We start from the raw sequence: 22,521 nt of genomic DNA on the forward strand, positions 1-22,521 counted from the left end.
TCATATATATATATATGTGTGTGCACTTCTGTTGTATATGTTTTTTCCAAAATCAGTGGGTCAGTGGATTATATTAATATGACCATTACTTCCAGAAACAAACCATGGACGCTCTGCTGAAGCTATAATGATATTTATATAGGACTTATAGAATATTTCCATTAGACAAATACAAGAGAAATAAAAAATCAATGTGAGGGGTAGAGGTAGGAAGGGTTCACCCACACATCTCTAAGCAGTTTATATTTAATCCTAAATGTTAAATGCATAACTTGATTATACATCATATTTCTTTCCATCAAGAGGGCCAAAATGATATCTAATTTATAATCAGAGTCGTTGGGGTTTTATTGTGAGTCCTGTTTTTGGGCCCAGGCAAAGAACACGCCATTGACATCATCTACCCCAACCTTTAGTGCGGGGGGCATGACGTAGGTTTTAAATTCCTTGATCTTGTAGCTGGCGTCGGACAGCGCGTTTCGGACAATCTCCTCGGTGACGGGAACTACGTTTAACTTGGCCTCTCCTGCCAAATAATACGACTCCTCCAAGGCACCGATAAAGAGCAAGTGACCCCCGGGTTTCAAGAGGCTGGTGATGTTGCCCAGGGCCTTATTAAACATCTGTAGGTTTGGGCTACAGGCCTCCAGGCAGAAGGTAGTTACTAGAGTATCTACAGAAGCCGTGCCCATCTCCTCACCTAATGGATTAGACTGATGCACATCTACAGGCAGCACCTTCTTCACCCGCTCACGGATACGTTGCTGCTTCTCCTGCCACGTACCCCTAAGTGGGAGAGGTTTTAAAAACAAATATGTTACCAAGGCAATTACAGCTTTTTAGGCACTAAGTTCCTCCAAACCTTACATTTGCTCTGACACCTCATACACATTAGATGCTTTCTAAGAAGTAGTGAGAAATGAAGCAATAAAGTTGCAGGGAGTAGGGCAGATACTCACCCTGTTCTCTCTAACTTGCTCACATGTTTCATATATGGACTCCAGTCAAACGCCCCAGGCTCATCTTGCAGCCACCGCCTGAGCTCTGCCCGATTCACTTCCAGATAATCCGTCAGCACCACCTCTGCAAAATGCTCCGACGCACTCAAGATCTGGTAAATTGTGGGACCCGATCCAATGTCTACAAGTGTCTGCCCAGCAATCTCTCCTGCACATGAGACATAAAGACAAACATGTCAGACTTTGTTAGAGGTTTTAGCTGTGGTAACCCCTCTCATGCAAGGTGTGAAAATACAATGTAAATACACAAAGTAGCAATCTCTGGGAAGGGAGTGTGACTGTGGGATAGCAGGTATAGTAGGGAGAGATGTGTCTATAGTAACAGTGGGATAATAGTCTCTGGGAAGGGAGTGTGACTGTGGGATAGCAGGTATAGTAGGGAGAGATGGTGCCTATAGTAACAGTGGATAATAGTCTCTGGGAAGGGAGTGTGACTGTGGATAGCAGGTATAGTAGGGAGAGATGTGTCTATAGTAACAGTGGATAATAGTCTCTGGGAAGGGAGTGTGACTGTGGGATAGCAGGTATAGTAGGGAGAGATGTGTCTATAGTAACAGTGGATAATAGTCTCTGGGAAGGGAGTGTGACTGTGGGATAGCAGGTATAGTAGGGAGAGATGTGTCTATAGTAACAGTGGATAATAGTCTCTGGGAAGGGAGTGTGACTGTGGGATAGCAGGTATAGTAGGGAGAGATGTATCTATAGTAACAGTGGATAATAGTCTCTGGGATGGGAGTGTGACTGTGGGATAGCAGGTATAGTAGGGAGAGATGTGTCTATAGTAACAGTGGATAATAGTCTCTGGGAAGGGAGTGTGACTGTGGGATAGCAGGTATAGTAGGGAGAGATGGTGCCTATAGTAACAGTGGATAATAGTCTCTGGGAAGGGAGTGTGACTGTGGGATAGCAGGTATAGTAGGGAGAGATGTGTCTATAGTAACAGTGGGATAATAGTCTCTGGGAAGGGAGTGTGACTGTGGGATAGCAGGTATAGTAGGGAGAGATGTGTCTATAGTAACAGTGGATAATAGTCTCTGGGAAGGGAGTGTGACTGTGGGATAGCAGGTATAGTAGGGAGAGATGTGTCTATAGTAACAGTGGATAATAGTCTCTGGGAAGGGAGTGTGACTGTGGGATAGCAGGTATAGTAGGGAGAGATGTGTCTATAGTAACAGTGGGATAATAGTCTCTGGGAAGGGAGTGTGACTGTGGGATAGCAGGTATAGTAGGGAGAGATGGTGTCTATAGTAACAGTGGATAATAGTCTCTGGGAAGGGAGTGTGACTGTGGGATAGCAGGTATAGTAGGGAGAGATGTGTCTATAGTAACAGTGGATAATAGTCTCTGGGAAGGGAGTGTGACTGTGGGATAGCAGGTATAGTAGGGAGAGATGGTGTCTATAGTAACAGTGGATAATAGTCTCTGGGAAGGGAGTGTGACTGTGGGATAACAGGTATAGTAGGGAGAGATGGTGTCTATAGTAACAGTGGATAATAGTCTCTGGGAAGGGAGTGTGACTGTGGGATAACAGGTATAGTAGGGAGAGATGGTGTCTATAGTAACAGTGGATAATAGTCTCTGGGAAGGGAGTGTGACTGTGGGATAGCAGGTATAGTAGGGAGAGATGGTGTCTATAGTAACAGTGGATAATAGTCTCTGGGAAGGGAGTGTGACTGTGGGATAACAGGTATAGTAGGGAGAGAAGATGTCTATAGTAACAGTGGGATAATAGTCTCTGGGAAGGGAGTGTGACTGTGGGATAGCAGGTATAGTAGGGAGAGATGGTGTCTATAGTAACAGTGGATAATAGTCTCTGGGAAGGGAGTGTGACTGTGGGATAGCAGGTATAGTAGGGAGAGATGGTGTCTATAGTAACAGTGGATAATAGTCTCTGGGAAGGGAGTGTGACTGTGGGATAGCAGGTATAGTAGGGAGAGATGGTGTCTATAGTAACAGTGGGATAATAGTCTCTGGGAAGGGAGTGTGACTGTGGGATAACAGGTATAGTAGGGAGAGATGGTGCCTATAGTAACAGTGGATAATAGTCTCTGGGAAGGGAGTGTGACTGTGGGATAACAGGTATAGTAGGGAGAGATGGTGCCTATAGTAACAGTGGATAATAGTCTCTGGGAAGGGAGTGTGACTGTGGGATAGCAGTTATAGTAGGGAGAGATGGTGCCTATAGTAACAGTGGGATAATAGTCTCTGGGAAGGGAGTGTGACTGTGGGATAGCAGGTATAGTAGGGAGAGATGGTGTCTATAGTAACAGTGGATAATAGTCTCTGGGAAGGGAGTGTGACTGTGGGATAGCAGGTATAGTAGGGAGAGATGGTGTCTATAGTAACAGTGGATAATAGTCTCTGGGAAGGGAGTGTGACTGTGGGATAGCAGGTATAGTAGGGAGAGATGGTGTCTATAGTAACAGTGGGATAATAGTCTCTGGGAAGGGAGTGTGACTGTGGGATAGCAGGTATAGTAGGGAGAGATGGTGTCTATAGTAACAGTGGATAATAGTCTCTGGGAAGGGAGTGTGACTGTGGGATAGCAGGTATAGTAGGGAGAGATGGTGCCTATAGTAACAGTGGAGATAAGTAGTAAGTGTAGAGTGGGGCAAGGACTGGGGGATTAGAGATAATAATGGGGGTACATCTCACCTGTGGCGCAGGTATCGGCCAAGCAGCGGAGCTTCCACTGTACAACACTGTCCTCATTGGAGAAGTCTGCCCGGGGGGGCACATAGTTATTCTGTAGATAAGCCCTGGGGTTAAAGTGCTGGTAACTCTGTGCCACACTCTCTATGTTACTCATGATGCTGATCCTGATGTTACAGTGAGGAGATGAGTGTCACACACTTGCCCCAGTCACTCACCTTTATACAATCAATGCCCCCCCAGCCTGTCATTACTCTACATTAGTGCCCCCTCCCCTCATCCATTATCATTACTGTCCCCTTCTCCTCCTCCTCCTCCTCCTGCTGCTGCTGCTGATGATGATTTCCATCATTGATACACTATGATACACAATAATTCACTAGAATACTCTATAATATAATACACTATGATACACAATAATTCACTAAAATACACTATAATATACTATAATACACAATAATTTACTACAATACACTATAATACTCTATAATATAATACTCTATAATATAATATGATACACTATGATACACTATGATACACTATGATACACTATGATACACTATGATACACTATGATACACTATGATACACTATGATACACTATGATACACTATGATACACTATGATACACTATGATTTAATAAAATACACTATAATATACTAGAATATAATAAAATACACTATAATATAATATAATACACTATAATACACTATAATATAATATAATACACTATAATATAATACACTATAATATATTATAATACACAATAACACTATAATACACTATGATACACTATGTATTAACACTCTAATACATTACAATACACTATGATACACTGTGATACACTATAATAGTGGAGAAGGGAATGATGCAGATGGAGAGGGGGAAGATGATGCAGATGGAGCTCAGCACCTGTACAGACAGATTTCAGATGAAAGTGCCTATTCCATAATTCCATTGCCTGAGATGCCTGTGAAGTGGTTGAACCCTGGGTCTGTCTGTGTCCCACCGTGGCCATGGGGTGCGCTGGGTGCTCGGGTGGTTGAGAGGATTGGAGATAAGTGGAGTGAGTGGAGCAGAGACAATGGAGCAGAAGCCTGAGGCCACCTGACTGCACCTGATTACACAGACATTATGGCAGGTAACCTCGTTATATTCTCCTTTATTTATCTGTCTCCTTCCTCTCGATCATGTCTTATCTCTCTCCCTCATCTGTAACCCACTCCCTCTCTTTTCTCTCATTCCTCTGTGTATATATATTATATATCCTATATATCCTACAACATATATTATATATATCCTACATTATATATTATATATCCTACACTATATATTATATATATCCTACATTATATATTATATATCCTACATTATATATTATATATCCTACATTATATATTATATATATCCTACATTATATATTATATATAGTAAGGGTTTGGGTAGCTGGGATCAGTTTTCCTGGGGTAACACAGCCCACGGCACTAGCACAACTCATGAGAGTTTAGTCTCTTTTTGGCAGTTTATTGTCTCTTGCAGAAAAAATAAACAAAACAAACAATTCAAAATAAAATCCTTGCCACTTAATGGGCTTCTAACTAATACAGGTCAGTTTTCCTAACTAACCAGGAGAAGACCTACCTCCTGTCTCCCCAAAACAAAGTACATACAGGAATATATAAAATCCCAAACCTTTTGGTGATTTCAGTCCCTCTCACACATACAGCTTTCCTGTGTCTTTCCCCAGCCAGGAACTCCCCACTCTCCAGGCTTGAGCTGCCTCTTTAATTAACCACCTGAGATACATCAGTACAACTCAAAACACTCGGCCTGGACTAGCAGTCCCGGAACCTCTGTTAGGAACCTGGGGCATAAATAAGCTCCGTCCTGGACTTTCCCAGGTATCCTAGTAGTGACCTCACCACAATATCCTACATTATATATTATATATCCTACATATCCTACATTATATATTATATATATCCTACATTATATATTATATATCCTACATTATATATTATATATATCCTACATTATATATTATATATCCTACCTATCCTACATTATATATTATATATCCTACATATCCTACATTATATATTATATATATCCTACATTATATATTATATATCCTACATATCCTACATTATATATTATATATATCCTACATTATATATTATATATCCTACATATCCTACATTATACGTATATTATATACTGTATCTTACATTATATATATTATATATCCTACATATCCTACATTATATATTATATATATCCTACATTATATATTATATATCCTACATATCCTACATTATATATTATATATATCCTACATTATATATTATATATCCTACATATCCTACATTATACGTATATTATATACTGTATCTTACATTATATATATTATATATCCTACATATCCTACATTATATATTATATATCCTACATTATATATTATATATCCTACATATCCTACATTATATATTATATATCCTACATTATATATTATATATCCTACATATCCTACATTATATATTATATATATCCTACATTATATATTATATATCCTACATATCCTACATTATACGTATATTATATACTGTATCTTACATTATATATATTATATATCCTACATATCCTACATTATATATTATATATATCCTACATTATATATTATATATCCTACATATCCTACATTATATATTATATATATCCTACATTATATATTATATATCCTACCTATCCTACATTATATATTATATATCCTACATATCCTACATTATACGTATATTATATACTGTATCTTACATTGTATATATTATATATCCTACATATCCTTCACTATATATTATATATACTACATATCCTACATTCTATATTATATATATCCTACATATCCTTCACTATATATTATATATCCTACATATCCTTCACTATATATTATATATCTTACATATCCTACATTATATATTATATATCCTCCGCAGTTTAATACACAGTCATGTGACCACAGCCCACGGGCCCTAGGGCAAATCTTGCATTTAATGTCCCTCTTAATATCTGAATATCTCCTTCTGCCTGATGTGAGATTCTATAGACACTATGGGGCAAATTTACGTACCTTCGAAGTTGTGCCTGCGTTGCCTTCACCGCACTTCGCCAGCTGTAGATTCGCCAGGGCTGCGCAAATACACGAAGATCCGAAGTTGCGCTCAAGTTACTGATCGTTTGCAAAGTTGCGCTAATGATGTTACAATCAGCGGTTCGAAGTTACGCTAACGATCGGAAATTGTCATGCGCCGTGCAGTTCAAGTACAATGGGCGTATATGCAGCAGCAGCAGAAAACGCACTACACATGGTACCAGCCCTGTCTCCTCTATTGCACTTTATCTGCTCTGAGGTGGTGAAGTAAAGTCTGGCGCAAGAGGTAACGTTCAGTAAAATGCGCAAGTTAGTGGATTAGCGAAGTTACGTCGTCCCTTCGCCATAGCGCAACTTCGTCTGACGTAACAGTAGGTCCAACCCACTAACAAATATACACCAGTGCCCCTTAGTAAATCAGCAAAGTGGCAAAATCACGTCACACTGGCGAATTTTCACCCGCGTTAGCCACTCGCCCTTTAGTAAATTTGTCCCTATATAGTGGGGGCTGTGAGATGCCATAGACACTATTTATTGGGGGGCTGTGAGATGCCATAGACACTATATAGTGGGGGGCTGTGAGATGCCATAGACACTATATAGTGGGGGGCTGTCAGGGTCTGTATTCAGAAATGGATTTGGATGGTCCCATTTGGGAGATTGACTGAGATCTGCACATGATTTATTTCCTTCTTCTTCTTCTTGTCCGTCTATTCTCACCTTATTGACTTGCTGGGGGGGCGCAGGTGATCTGGGGGGGCAGGTTGAAATAAAATGTCCTATTTACCAAGTTTGGGGGGTCAGTAAAGGAATGTCGCTGCAGGGCCGGGGTCTTTATCTACTTGTCTGTGGTTCCAATGTACTGGGGGAATGTTCTGAGCTGGGGGTCCCAGTAGCACTTTATAAATATAAACACTGAACCCATGACCCCCATTCCCCGTGCCAAGCTCAGCGCTTGTCCCCCCACGTCCCCCCCCTCTCCTGTACAATTGGCTTTTCCCCCTCCCGTGGCCCCTCACCTTTCCCTGACTCAGTTGATGTGTTGGGGGGGGGCTCTGGCACAAATGATATAATATTATGTTTCTGCTGATCCCTCCCAATGTGACAGCTGTCCCGGCTTTCCTCGCATGTAGTGGGACAGACTCTCCTGTCTGGGGGCGCATCTGTTCCATTGGGGATATTTTAATCAAGGGACGGGGGCCAGCGGCTTCCAGATAGGGGTACGTTTATCACAATAAGGGGGGCACATGGAGAGGGACACGTTCATTTGGGGGGGGACATTTCTCAGGGACATTGAGGAGACTGACCAATAGGAGAATGATGCCTAATGTACGGGAATCTCCCAATTACAATGAAAGTTCCTTTCTTTGAGTAAAATGTTATTTCTGGGTTTATATGCCCTTTAATTACTTAGGGGACTAAAGTCTAAACAGATGGAGATTATCTATACACCCCTCTTATTTCTGGACCTAGACATGGCACAATCTATTTGGGTCTTTATTAAATCTGAATGAAAATGGGCCAATCCTGCAGAACCAGTATAATCCCAGCAATACCAGTCCCCCTTCTTTCCACCTTCTCCTTTTCCTCTGGCCCTAGAGAACCCCCATCTTGGGCAGCTTGGCCCACGTCAAGGAAAAACAGGGCAAAACCAATTCCCAAGTGCAAACGTCGGACACCATGTTTTTTTACCCACAATGCACCATCTCTCCCCGAATTCCAGAGGAATAGTTGCATCCAATGAGCCTTAATGTCTTTCATTGGCCTGAAATGCATCAAAAGGAAGAAGTCCTCTACCCCAAGAGCTTACAGTCTGATTGTCCATCAATGAATTATTATTGTATCTCAGTTACAACCTGTGACTATTCTCTCATGTGTGGAACCCTTTACATACAAAAGCTACTCAGTCAAGTGCAAGTCCTTGTCCATGAGCTGAAAGGGTTAATGGCATTTGAACACCCAGTGGGACCCTAATCTCCCCCTGCTTGAGCTTGAGCCTTCTATTAAAAACAGATTTCAAAGCCTCGTCGTTGTAGGTCGACATTCCTCACATGTGCCAACTTTCCATGTCGCGGCTGGACACGCGTGATGACAGATCTACACGTACAGATATATGTGGCCACATGGGGTTTGTGTGTAAATCAGCTTTTTGTGGTTTCAATTTAATGGAAGAGAATTTATTAGCTCCTGCCCCTTATTTCATGGGATATCGGATGAATAACCACCAGCTGTTTTGCACTGGATCTCCCAGCATTCCTAGCGAGCCAGAGGAGGTGATGCTCAAAGCAAGTGGAGAGATAGGGGGTTGTTCTAGGATTCCTTTGTTTCAGGCTGGGTGGATGGACATAAGTTTTTAGGAGCAAGTGCCTTTTTGGATACCATCAACACACACAACATTTTGCATCTATTTTACCAGTATCCTTATTGGGAGGGTCGTCCAACCTGACTTATACCCCATCCACCGTCTTCCTGTGGCCTCCAGAGCCTCCGTTATTTCCTATTTAGGTTCTGATTCAGCAAGAATTTGACAAGATCTGTATATTTTTACACCACTGTTGTCTCACTTGTATAAATAACCCGCCTCACCATCCCTGCCAACCTCTGAAAATAATTTGTTGACCACATTGGAGAGCTGGCACAGCACCACATGCCCACGGCATGACACCCATGATGGACATAAGAACTGGCACCTCCATCTTTATTGGCTACAGAGCCAGGGATTGTTCTCCAATTCTAAACTTTAGAACGTCCCTGGATATTGGGGACAGTTATCAAACATGGATCTTGTTGTGTAATGGGCAGTCATGTGGGCACAAGGAGCCAATCCATGGTCATGCCAGGTGTGAATGCACCTTTTTGATGGTCACGGTGATCTTTGTTGAGAATGGAAGCACCACAGCCAAGGATTGTGACAGCCAACTCCACTGCAAAACTCTTGAGAAGTGGTCCTGGAGGTCCTACAAAGGTGCTATAGTTAACATTTCTCCAGGAAAGCTTTACTTCACCTTTAACAGTGGTTTAAAATCGTTGCAGATGACCCCTGAGCCAGTGCTGGAGGGACAAAGACGAAAGGCCAGACCTTTGTGAAGAAGCCTAGTTTCTACATTAGATAGTCCTGAAAGCCCAGCTTGAAGGTCAGTTCAAGGGTTGTTGGGGCAAAAATGTATTTGAACCTTAGATATTCTTGGAACTACGACTGAATGGCAGTGATGTTTACATATGTCTGTAATCTTGTTATGAGCTAAGGGGGGCCCTGGCCAAATGTTAGGTGGACTTGACGTTTGATCCAAACAGGTTTTGGAACCACTTTCTAAGAGAGTGTCAAGATTGCTTCTCTCTCTACAGTCTCTTCTGTACAGTGTTAGGAACTAAACAGTGGATTAGACATCCTAGAGCCCACCAGGGAACTTGGCATCCAGGGACCACCTCTTAACAATGATATGTAAACAGCGCAACACGTTGTAGGTATTATGTAGGCCAATGTGGGAAACAAGGAAGGGCCTAGACTAGGGATCCACAAGAAAGACACAAAGTTTTATTGAAACAAAGTTTTTTTTATTAGACCTAAGAAAATAACATTAGAACATAATTAGTACCAAGACAAACGTAGGTACAAATATAAATATCTGTTTACATACAAAACTGCCCCTTTAAGGGCGGAGGGATCTGCATTCTGCAGTTTCACCTAACGCATTTCCCACTGTCCCATCACTCGAGGTGTGTAAATGCCTCATAGCTCAACACTTGCCAGTTCCAGGTAGTTCAGTCACCAGGATTTCATGTAGGAGAGGTTGGGAATACATAGTGTGGCCCATACCATTATGTTTGAGGGATCTGATTCCTACAGTGACCATCCGTGGTGCTTTATACAAACTATGTCCCTCTTCATTCCTATTCACCTGCAATCTCTCTGCAAAGTGCCCTGGATTCCTTGCGTATTGGCATCTAAAGTGCATTAAGTGGTTTTGCTCGGTCAAGTCAGAAAATGCTTAACCAGGTCTCCAACCTTCCTTAAAGTGGCCAACACCAACCATGGCACTAAAACCCAGGGCAACAAGTAACCCATTCTTGCTTAGTAAAAAGGGAATTCAGCCATGTTACCCTGTCTCCCATTGAAGGCCGTATTTCAGCCAAACAAGGCTTGGGGTGCATGGGTGGAAGCAGTGGAATGACAACCTTTCTACCTTCTTACTCTAAAACTCTATGGTCTAAAGGACTAAGAGCTCCTGTACCTACTCATATGCCACCTTCCATTCCATATATAATTCCCAACAGATAAGATACATATATATTTCTGCAAATAATTTCAAGCTGGAATATTCTATCCAGTTTACAAATACAACGAAGAGGTTGTCTCCAGTTGGCCATTTCCAGCTATACAAATTGGGGCATTCTAGAGCAGACACTATGCAGACACACACTGCACTCTAACCTGGCCATCTATGAGTAGCAGACAGGATTTGGCACTTGCTCTACACCTTTCATGCTCCTCTAGACCTTCCCTCTCCTCTAGCCTCTCATGACCTCTTGAGACATAGACCTTGTAAAAGACTGGGCCATGCCAGGCTTCATAATCTCCATTCTCGCTGGTTGCATGACTGGTGGCAACTCTTTAGTGATCTGGGAGAGAGACTTTTTATCGGGGCACACTCCATCATTGCCTGGGTGGCTAAGCCCCCTTTCGAACTCCATCATGCTGCGCAGCTGGGGTGGGGTGGCCATGCGATCCATCTTGCTGTTGAGATCTGCTGGCTTGAAGATAGGTAGAGGCAACATTCTCTGGTAGGGCAGCTGGTACTGGGTTAGTTTTTGGCCAAGACGCCCCATTTTCATGACCTGGGCAGGAGACTGTTGGACCAAGAAGCGGGTCTGTCCCTGTTGGTGGAAACTCTCTCTTTTCCACACGTTGGCATCGCGGGCATTGCAGCTAAAATAGGGAGTAAAAAAGACTGATTAATATTTGTTATTTTGAATGCTTTTCAACACCAAATTGCAACACTGGAACCCTATCACTTAAACCCTAACACTGGAACTCTAATACTGGAACCCTAACACAGGAATCCTAACAACACTGGAACCCTAACACTGGAACTCTAATACTGGAACCCTAACACTGGAACCCTAACACTGGAACCCTAACACTGGAACTCTAATACTGGAACCCTAACACTGGAACCCTAACACTGGAACCCTAACACTTGAACTCTAATACTGGAACCCTAACACTGGAACCCTAACACTTAAACCCTAACACTTAAACCCTTACACTAGAACTCTAATACTGGAACCCTAACACTGGAACCCTAACACTGGAACTCTAATACTGGAACCCTAACACTGGAACCCTAACACTTGAACTCTAATACTGGAACCCTAACACTGGAACCCTAACACTTAAACCCTAACACTTAAACCCTTACACTAGAACTCTAATACTGGAACCCTAACACTGGAACCCTAACAACACTGGAACCCTAACACTGGCACCCTAAAACTGGAACTCTAATATTGGAACCCTGTCATGTGCCATGTCTAACTTTTTAGGGTTCAGTATTGGGCACAAAGAATTTGTACAGAACAAATGGTGTGTAGAACAAAACAGTGAAAGTATATGTAATAAAAGCTGCAAAGGTCTAGTAACCCATAGCAACCTACCAGCAAAGAACATTTACTGTATTTGTTTTTTTTTTTTTTAAATATGGGATTTTCATAGAGACCAAGACATTTCAGGATTATGGTTATGGGTTGTGCATTAATTTAAAGGGTACGCAGGTTTTGTAGAGTGAGCAGGTAGACCCCCCTAGATAAGAACAAGCTGGTACATTTCTCCCCAATAGTCCACTGTGAAGCTGGACCGTGTCTCCCCGTTCTCCCTTCGTACCTTTCCTCTGGTCGGCTGAATATGGAGGTGTCTATCCATTCTGCAGAGAAGCCCTCCCTCCTGGCCGTGTTGTCTTCTTGCACCCGGCAGCTCAGCTCGGCCACGTTCCCCATGGTCCTGAGGGTCTCGGTCTTTCCCACCATCTTTCTGTCTGGGTTTAGAGCTGTGGTTTCTCCTTCTGATCCTGAGTGTGTTTGACTCTGCCAGACTGGGCTCTGCCCCACATTTATATACCCTTGTGTGTGTCTATTTTCATTCTGTTCAGTAACAGTCTATATCTGCACAAAGAGTCATCGTCATCCCCCTCAGTCCCAGTGACAAATGAGGGACACAGGGAACAGATATGGGAAGGATTTGTCATCAATAAGAGAGTTCCCGGCTCTCAGAGTGATATACAGTAGGAGCGAGCGTGTGATCCTGCTCATTAGGCACCTCATTAGGGAATGTCAAGCTGGAGTAAAGCTCAATAATATTTATCTTGTGATTATGGAACCTACAAACCGAATTGTCCCTTGGGAAAAAGGCAGAGGCTGAAGGAGAGCAGGTGCCACAGGGCATGAGGCCAACAGTAATATGAACAGTACCAGCCAACACATGAACTACAACAACCCACTTGTGTCTTTAGTTACAGCCATGTTTTCTTCTGCATTGATACAGGTCTTTGCAGTCCAAAAATGGATCATAGAGATGTGCCCCATGAATACAGCACTACCTGCATTTACCAGCACTGTATTCACACGGGTGGAGCTGGAGAAGGTTCATCATTGCGGCTGCAATGGAAATACTTACTGGCTGCCCCATGACTTGACCCAACTGCACTCTAGTGTTGGCTTTCCATTTCGGCACTAGTTGCCAGGTCCCTGGTTTTTAACTGTAGAACTTGCCTCCCCTGGGGCCATAATGAATAACCCCTAAACCTTCCTTTCCTGCAAATTCCATTGTAGTGTAAGGGGGGTCCAGAAACAACCCCAAATTATAACTGAATGCCACTGGATATGTGTAATTAACATTACTAATTGTTCTCCATCTGTTTATGTGATGAAAGGGTGTCAGACTTAGCGTGAGTGGTGGGTTATGTGTATTTTATTTTATGTGTATTTTTTCCTCCTTTTACGGCCGATCTGATGAGTGTTGGGGTTGGTGTGACCTTGATAAATCCTCTCTGTTAAATAAACAACGTTAGTGCCACTAATCCCCCCGTGAGTCGGTGCCAAAGTGCAAGTGGAGAAGAGCAGCGGGTATTCGCTCTCCCTGGCACCCACCCTCTCCTGTCACTCACACCCTACTCTCAGTAGCTCATTCCCATACACTACTGTGCACCATTGTGGGCGATAGAGCAGTTAGTTGTGATTGATTAGCTAATGACATCAGAGTTAAATTTGCACCAATCTGTGAATTTCTATTCCTTTTGTGCATATCTTTCTGCTCCCCCCACCCCCCACTGTCACTTCGGGGGGCCATCGAGGGAGGGGGGTTTGCCCAAGCCCAAACATGAGTGTGAGTGTGAGTGCCCGGGTGCCAGACTGCTCCTGAAATATGGACACAGCGAGTGCCTGATAGACCTGGCCTTGTGCCAAGGGAATTCCCATTCCAGCCAATGATGTGAGCGCTGCTGAGAAATATATATCTATATATACATCTCATACATATCTCATATACATCTCATACATATCTCATATACATTTCATATACATCTCATACATATCTCATATACATGATAATAATATTGTTACTTCATCGTTGCCCTGAACTCCCGGAGGCCCTAAACAGCTGCCCCTATCGGTCATCCCTTCTGCTACTGTCAGTCTCATATGATTTGTGTTTATATATATATATATATGTGTGTTCCCTGCTTTAAAGGGAATCAATGAGGGGGGAGCCAATATGTTAAGAAGCCCCAGTGATTATGATGACTTATGTCCGACCCTGGGTGGGTGCTAAATAAAGCTCCGGCATAGTGCTGAAATACTACTCAGGCAACGTTCCATTATTCACATTTCCAGAGACCAACCAGAGTCATTAGAAAGATAACGATCCACTCCAGGCTATTTTTAGACCTTTTATCACATTCCCATTTAGAGTGAAGAGGAATTAAGTCTAAATAGACAAATCCAGGGCCGGATCGTTATCTCCCTAATGACGAGGACAGTTGACGTCTTCCTTTCAAACCAACAGGCCGGTTCCACCAGGAGCCGATTAACTTGCCTCTATGTATTTGGATCAGGTTCCTCTGGTTCCCACTCACAACCCGAGTCACAGGGAGAACCTACAAACTCCTTGCAGGCAGTGATGGGTCCAAAGGAATGATGGGTAATGTTCAGTTAGTATTAGTTTTCAGTACATTTTCAGTTTTTTTTTTTTAGTTTTCAGTACATTGTAGTGAAACGGATAAACAGAATGTAGATGTGCTTCCTTTGTTTGAGCTGATTTCCATGGTATTTACTGTCCAACATCGACCAATCGGCAGAGGGTTCCAGATTAAAGGCAAGTGAAGCCTAAGGCCAGACAGAATGTGAAAGATTAGATGACAGAGAAGTCTGGCAGGGCAAACTAAACCACCCAAGAGAGGAAATAAAATCTCCTGCCAGATACAAGAAGAGGCACAACAGCTGCCACCCACTCATTAGTACATACAAGTAGCGCGGCCTTCAAGGTGAGCCAAGACTCTGAAGAAGAGCAGAGGGGTATTGGGTGTCCGTTCTGGGACTGATGCTGCCGATAGGAAAGGCTAAATCCTTAGCTCACTCTTGTGGCCTTCATGTTTTGCTGATTGACAGCCCTAAGCAGGTCAGTCCTAACTAAAAGGCATTTACAATGTTCTCAGTTATGATCAGCAGGGTAAGGGTAAGCAAAACATGTAACACTGTAAAATCATGGACACTAAACCACAGTAATAAAAAAAAATTTATTTATTGATCAGGTTCCTTGTGTTGGGTATCCCTGAACACCTATGAGTCCAACGTCCCATGGACAGAACACTATAAAAAACTGCTTTTTAGAAAGGAAGTCCTGGAACTCCCCATTTTTGCCTCCTGGATGGTGGAGTTTTACCAGGTAGGTCTCCTGTGTTCCTCAGAAATGCCAAAGAAATGACCAGAACCTCGTCTGGTTATTCTGTATCTTCTGAACCAGAATTCATTCAGGCACACAAACAGATGTTAATGGGTCATGCAGAACCTGAGACAATAGACTAGTTGTTCTGAAAATGTTGGCCAGGCCCATCTAGCAGCAACCAATGTGGTTGAACAGAAAGGGGCAGACTAAAGACAAATTAGCATAAAACTGGAGGTTGAGTGATTATTTAATGTTTTGGATATTATTGGATACGAAAAAGCACACCGGCACACAGGATTTGAAGCTGCAGGGCGAGCCCTTGCAATTTTTTAATGCAGTGCAGGTGCACCTGCACTGCATTAAAAAATTGCAAGGGCTCGCCCTGCAGCTTCAAATCCTGTGTGCCGGTGTGCTTTTTCGTATCTACTTGAGAGGTTTGCCGATTCCTCCATCACCGGGCACCAGGTACTACCATATTGGACGGGTGTCGTGGGTGTGCGATTTCCTCTACAGCTACTTGGATATTATTGGAAACTGTATGCCATGATGATACAAAGAGATTAGGAAAGGTTTAGGGAACCTTAGTCTCTCCAAAAATCAACCAGACACTAGATATAAGTATATGATGCTATTCTCTCCAGTTGGGAATGGCCTATTGATAGACAACCCAAACAAAAATGTCCCTTGGTTACAGCCATGTTTTCATTTTATCTTGTTGTGTGCTAAGGAGGTTCTGAAAACATGGTGGACCTGAAAGCCAAAAGCCTGAAGACCTCTCTATTAAACATAAGATGACTGTATGTGAGCAAGAGGTGGGACGTAAGCATTCAGGGAAACAAGAGTCAAAGGACTGGGCACATAAACTGAAATGACATGGTGGTATTTAGGCAGAAACAAAACCAACTGAGACAGGGAACTGGAAGGGGAAGAATAATGTGGATAAAGAAGGTTCCCAGAAGAAATATGTCAGGTGCTTGTGTTTGGGAAGATCTGTGTATTGTTATTCCAAAAGATTCATCAAGAAGCTGTCTTCATCCACTTCTACAGATAATTCCTCTTTCTCACCACCATCTCTGGGTTCTTCGGCACAAGGACTGACTAGGACAGCAGTACCGGGTTCTACTGGATCCTTTTCGCTGGTCTCTTCTGTCTCGGGGGGGTAAAAACGCCTTGCAATAGACACAAACTCTGTCCCCATATCAAGGACTATGAGACGGTGCTGAATAAAAAAAAGATTGCATGCTTGTGTTACATGTTCTGCCAGTAGAAATGGTCAATCATTGGGCACCGGCAACAAACCAACCCCAAAACTGTCAGTAAAAACAGATGGGAAGTACAACTGCTTCTAACCGCTAGTGGGGTCAGTATGTGGCTTTCATTTTCTTTATGTTATTTCTGTATATAAACCCAATTCCATCTACATGGTGAACCACATTGAGTGCCTGGTGATTTTTAAGTTTTTGTCTCCCTTTTTTAAGGTGTAGGGCATGTGGACCCCAGGGGAAGATTGGTGAAGTTTTGAGGATAAGCTGCTGTCTTGTGTCACTTGCTCAGGAGACCTTCAACGATGGCGCTTATCCTGCTTGGACATTGAGGTCATGGGGTGGTCTCTGCTCTCTGTTTTAGAAAGCAGAGACCTGCATCAATTCTTCTACCAGCAGGACAGGGCTGAGCTGTTGTTTTTGTCTTGATCAGGAGACCCTCAAATAATTATGCTTGACCTGTTTGTACATTGAGCTCATGGGTTGAAGAAAGGTCTCAGATCAGGAGGCTTGCGGAAATTCTTCTACCTACACGGTAGAGACAGAAGTAGACACCTAATATCTCTGGTGGCCCCTATGTCACTCCATAAGTCACGCACCAAGGACCTATCAAGAACAAGCGGTGAAGAGGGTGCTCACTGGGGAAGGTTATTGCCTCTCTGCTGATATAACAGGACAGGGATTTCCTGAATCTGTTCCCTCATACTCAGCATTATCAGCTTCTCTGCGTAATAAAACACTTAGGAGATGACATTTAGCACCTGTAATTGGTGTCTGTTCTGTCACCACATCCAGTGAAACACAGAAGCCAGAACACAGTGTTACAAGGCTGCAGGGAAAGGGGTGGGGGGACCACCCGGCGCTATGCGATGGGCCAAAGCACATTAACTCTTTTGGCACTGCTTCCAAACCCAACGAATATTGGTTAAATTATTATCTAATAAAAGGAGAAAGTTAAATATTACATAAGTATTTAGAATGTGTGTATCCACCCCCTGTATAGCGCAAGAAGTGGGTCTACCCAAAATGCCCTTTTAGCAGGTAGTGGTCAGCTGGTGGACCAGAGGTGAAACAACATATACTTATGGCACCCTCAGTCTTCGGTATATATTGCAGGGGCTGGAGGTTACCTTACATCAGGGATCCCCAACCTTTTGAACCCGTGAGCAACATTCAGAAGTAAAAGGAGTTGGGGAGCAACACTAGCATGAAAAATTTTGTTGGGGTGCCAAATAAGTGGTGTGATTGGCCATTTAGTAGCCCCTATGTGGATTGTCACCCTACATTGAGGTTCTGTTTGACAGTGCACCTGGTTTTTATACAACCAAAACTTGCCTCCAAGCTAGGAACTCAAAAATTAGTACCTGCTTTGAGGCCACTGGGAGCAACATCCAAGGGGCTGGAGAGCAACATGTTGCTCACGAGCTACTGGTTGGGGACCACTGCCTTACATACATCATCTGAGTTGAGATTTTTCAATGGTCTCCACCACTTTTTATTATTGTGTATGACTGTCCTTAATCACTGAGTGGGTCGGACATACCAGAACAAAGAGATATCTCTCTGCTGCTCAAAGATGTTGGTGTCCTGAGCCAGTAAGCTGAGTAGGTGCCGAGCTTTGGATGGATTCCGTAGGCTCTTGTAGGAAGTGTTGGAGGTGACGGTGAGAAGGGAATCGGCTTCATTCCTGAATCCTGATGAGGGTAAAGAAGATTGAGGAGGAGGATGAAGAAGGTGCTCATTGGTGGAGGACTGAGAAAGAAACATGGTCGCACAGACAATAAAATGGGCTGGAAAAAGAAGGTGGATGAACAGACAGCAACACAAGTAAAAAGGAACCTATTTTAGATAAATGTCCAAGACACATAGAAACCATAAAAATGATTGATTATAGGTTTAGAAAACAAAGACTGTCAATTCAGCCTGATTTGATGGGGGGATTCATTCATTACCCTGGGATGGTAATTAGCTGAGGTTATTACTGGTAGAAAGGCAGCCATTCTTTAGCTAGCAGGTTAAAAGAGAGAGAGAGAGGACGTCTGAAGGTCTCACCCAGGTTTTCAAGCAGCGCCCTCCATTGGTCCTTCACATCCTTGCGTATCTGTCGGTGGGCACTGATGTCAAAACTCAGCCTTCGGTAACCCTGAGGAAGGAAGGCAAAGAAGTCTCAGGGCCCAGTCCTTCTATTAAACTTCTGACCTTCGTCTGAATCGCATGACACTTTCACTTTACTCCTGGGCACAACACTGACCCTAAATCCTGGTCATTGTAGGAGTCTCATCAAAAGCAAAACACGCCTGCAGGGTCTTGTGGAGGACAAAGCAAGCACTGTTATATGGAGAAGGCCCTTCATAAAAGACCCATCTAATGTTATCTACCCACGCCATGCTAAAAAGCCTCAAAATGAGCAGTAAAGAGCTTTCTTTCCTACAAGAAGGTGGTAACGTACATGTAAGAGTGCAAACACAATGCATTATTGTATGTAGGAACTTTGGGGCACAGCAATCAGATGGGACAAGATGGTGACACTAGGACAAGATGACAACAGTAGAGCTTTCTATCAACTCCAGCCACTAGCTCTTGTTGGTCTACAACTCCTAGAACAGTCCAACAGCCAAAGAACCATAGATATGACAGTACAACTGTATATAAATTATGAGGTCAGTCAGTTTGGAACACCCTTTCCACTGCCCTGAGGAGCCCCAATAAGGGTCTGTTGTTGGGATTGAATCAGCAACCCTGGCTGTGATTTAAACCCCAGTGGGTAAGCATAAAACCATAAGATATTCCATGAAAATAGAATTTTTAGGGCTGACACTAAGATATGACTTACAGCACATGGATATGGGAACTCGTCTGGAGTTACCTCTTGTCCAGCTATTGATCCCTATCCCAAGGGTTAAGTCAGTGACTTACCTCTGCCCCCCTGCGAGTCTTTGCCCGTTTTTGTAAGAGATTGTAGAGTTCACGGTCATCATCCTGGGGCTCATTCCGAAGATTGGCCTCTTCTGCTCACCGACGTTTCACTTCCCGGTCAAAGTACAGTAAAGTGTCACTGTAGGGGGAGACAGGGGAAAAAAGTTGCCCCTTCAGGAGTGCCTCTTTACAGCAATGGCTCAATGTAGGACAGTTTAGTAAAACTTAAAAGGCCAGTACCAGGCTGCTTTTGGTGGAGAATGCTGGGATTTGTAGTCTTGCTACAGCTGGAATTGCAATGGTTGCCTATCCTTGCCATAGGGAAACTGAAGGACTAATGGCTGAGCAGGGTATTACATTACTGGGAGAGAGATTTTCACTGACCAGTACATTAAAGTCCACCCGAATGCACTCTCTGCTTCATGTGTATGGAAGTCATGACCACAAGAGCTTACAATCTACTATAGGAGTTCTCACTTGGCTTCTGGGTTTCCATTCATGTTAACATTGGCAAGGAGTCTCTATTTTTCCTACCTGATCAGTGGCCTTTTCTGCAGCAGCAGCAGAAGTAGTGATAAAAACTTCTCTTTCCATCCATGGTGGGGGCCAGTACTGTGAATGATGGGAGTGGGAGGACTGGGGTTTTCAGCATAAACATAGGGGGGTGGATTTAATAAACAATTTATTCTGTGTCGTTGGAATGAAAGCACAAGGGAATCACATGGACTGCAGCCCAACAGGAAGCCTCAAGCTATGGAGCGTGATGATAAGGAGAAGCATCAGACACCTCCTGAAATCACAGACGCAGAGGTGCCTCCAGAGTTTATCCTTTGTGTCTGGAGAGAAAGAGAGGTGTCCAAAGTGTACCTTGGAGGCTCTAGAGAGGCATGAAAGTTAGAAGCTGGTGTCTATACATAGCAGTCCCTGGTTGGTGGCTCTAGAGAGGTATGCCAATTAGTATAAGTTGGGGTCTATAGAGTAGAGTCCCTGATATAAGTTGGTGGCCCTAGAGAGGAATGGTATCTGGTGTCTACAGAGAGAAGTCCCTAGAGTTATATTGGTAGGTGAGAACGAGCCATTCCAAATATAAATTGTGTTTCGGGAGACGAGTGTTGGGTGGAAGTTGGTGGCTCTAGAATGTTAAACCAAGTATAAGCTGGTGTCTATACAAAACAGTCCACGGTGTTTAGTTGGTAGGTGAAAACAGGTCCCTATCAGATGGGTTTGTGGAGATGTGAGAGGAAGAACTTGACTGTCCTGCACAGATCCCTGACCTGAATCCAACTGAACCCCTGTAAGATTAGTGGGAACCCCAACTGTGAGCCTAATCCCCAACATCATTGCCATCAATAATACTCTTGTGATCCCAGCAACAATGTTCCAACATCTAAACCCTATGGTTGGGGAATCTCTATCTCCGCTATAAAAAGTTCAGACGACAAAAGAGTAAAAATAGCAGCAAACTCATTAAATGATGAATCTAAAAAAAGCCGCTCGAATCTGAAAGTTTTGCACATTTGGGGCTTATAGGCTTAACATGGAATGTATGAGAAAGAGGTTGCGTGGCCCAGTTATGGGACCAAGAGTCTTGGAATTCCAGGCCTTACAGTGGAGGCGGCAATACCAATAGACTGAACACTGGAAAAACAACTGCTGCTAATCTAGGCCTGACGAAGAGCAACAGTTCCCAGACCCTCCCCCAATAAAGTTCTACTTTATCTTATTTATGTCATTTTGTCACTAGTTCATTTTTTCAGTAGTTAATTTTGTACAATATATATATATATATATATATATATACACACACACACACATATATTTTTGTATCTTGTTTACATATTTAGAACTTTTCAGTTGTGTGGGTTTTTATCACCAGTTCATCATGGACAATTTTGGATGTAAATGGTTTCATTGGTAATTTGTCTTCACAATTGTGATTGGTTGAGGTGCACATATGACTGGTTAATCCCATATATAGGATGTGTACATGGGGGTGCCGGGTAGCCTAGGAGTAAGTGTCCCCAATAGGCACAAAACGCGTTAGCCCATCACCTGTATTGTCCTAATAAATGGATGTAAAACCACTTTTTGGTTTATTGTTATGAAAAAAACTCATTTTTTGTTTTGGTTATGTATATAAGCACCCATAGACTGGGGTAAACTGTGAGTATTTTTTTTTATGCTTTACTATATATTTTTTTTTTTATATTTACTTGGTAGTGCCGATATTTGGCTGTTTGCAGCCCCTTTTCCCCCATAAAGGTTGGATACTGCTCAAGGGGATATTTTTCTGCTTTGCTCAAGGGGACATTTTTAGTGGGTTTGAATATTTCAGCTCTGACATTGTAAGGCGTGAACATGTAGGCAGAAACTTTGAGGGGCAAGACCCCAACTGGCCTTCACGATGCCTCCATCTCTCCTCTAAAGGCATCACTCAATTATTAAATAAAGTCTACATCAGGGGTGTCCAACCTGTGGCCCAAGGGCCGCATGTGGCCCAGGGTGCATATGAATGCGGCCCAGCTTGAAACGCTCAGTTCCAGAGTAAACGTTATAATAATGTAATAATAAGTCTATTCAATATCCAGGTGT

The 22,521-nt window shown here is 42.9% G+C and overlaps 2 protein-coding genes and 1 pseudogene across 2 annotated transcripts; all 3 read right to left on the reverse strand.

The window, feature by feature from the left end:
- Positions 1-117: 117 nt before the first annotated feature.
- Positions 118-5,573, reverse strand: pnmt.L (phenylethanolamine N-methyltransferase L homeolog). The gene is made up of 4 exons (XM_018234712.2): positions 5,364-5,573; positions 3,675-3,838; positions 960-1,167; positions 118-786 (listed from the first exon to the last, which is right to left on the reverse strand). Exons 2-4 carry the CDS (start codon positions 3,826-3,828, stop codon positions 348-350), a joined length of 801 nt encoding a protein of 266 aa, XP_018090201.1. The 5' UTR covers positions 3,829-3,838; positions 5,364-5,573; the 3' UTR covers positions 118-347.
- Positions 5,574-10,349: 4,776 nt separating this feature from the next.
- Positions 10,350-13,082, reverse strand: tcap.L (titin-cap L homeolog). Its single transcript, XM_018234715.2, has 2 exons — positions 12,698-13,082; positions 10,350-11,743 (listed from the first exon to the last, which is right to left on the reverse strand). The coding sequence occupies exons 1-2, from the start codon at positions 12,838-12,840 to the stop codon at positions 11,326-11,328; spliced, it is 561 nt and encodes a 186-aa protein (XP_018090204.1). The 5' UTR covers positions 12,841-13,082; the 3' UTR covers positions 10,350-11,325.
- Positions 13,083-16,107: 3,025 nt separating this feature from the next.
- Positions 16,108-22,501, reverse strand: LOC108700777 (annotated as a pseudogene).
- Between the last annotated feature and the right edge of the window lie 20 nt (positions 22,502-22,521).

The sequence above is a fragment of the Xenopus laevis genome, chromosome 9_10L (genome assembly GCF_017654675.1).
Source record: "Xenopus laevis strain J_2021 chromosome 9_10L, Xenopus_laevis_v10.1, whole genome shotgun sequence".
Classification (NCBI taxonomy): domain Eukaryota; kingdom Metazoa; phylum Chordata; class Amphibia; order Anura; family Pipidae; genus Xenopus; species Xenopus laevis.

Bases quoted from the DNA above. Each gene is read 5' to 3' on its own strand.
- pnmt.L (XM_018234712.2), bottom strand. From the start codon at position 3,828: ATGAGTAACATAGAGAGTGTGGCACAGAGTTACCAGCACTTTAACCCC. The intron at 1,168-3,674 runs GTGAGATGTACC...TCTCATGTGCAG, and splicing joins GGCCGATACCTGCGCCACAG to GAGAGATTGCTGGGCAGACA. The intron at 787-959 runs GTGAGTATCTGC...TCTCCCACTTAG, and splicing joins AGCAAGTTAGAGAGAACAGG to GGGTACGTGGCAGGAGAAGC.
- tcap.L (XM_018234715.2), bottom strand. From the start codon at position 12,840: ATGGTGGGAAAGACCGAGACCCTCAGGACCATGGGGAACGTGGCCGAG. The intron at 11,744-12,697 runs GTACGAAGGGAG...TCCCTATTTTAG, and splicing joins TTCAGCCGACCAGAGGAAAG to CTGCAATGCCCGCGATGCCA.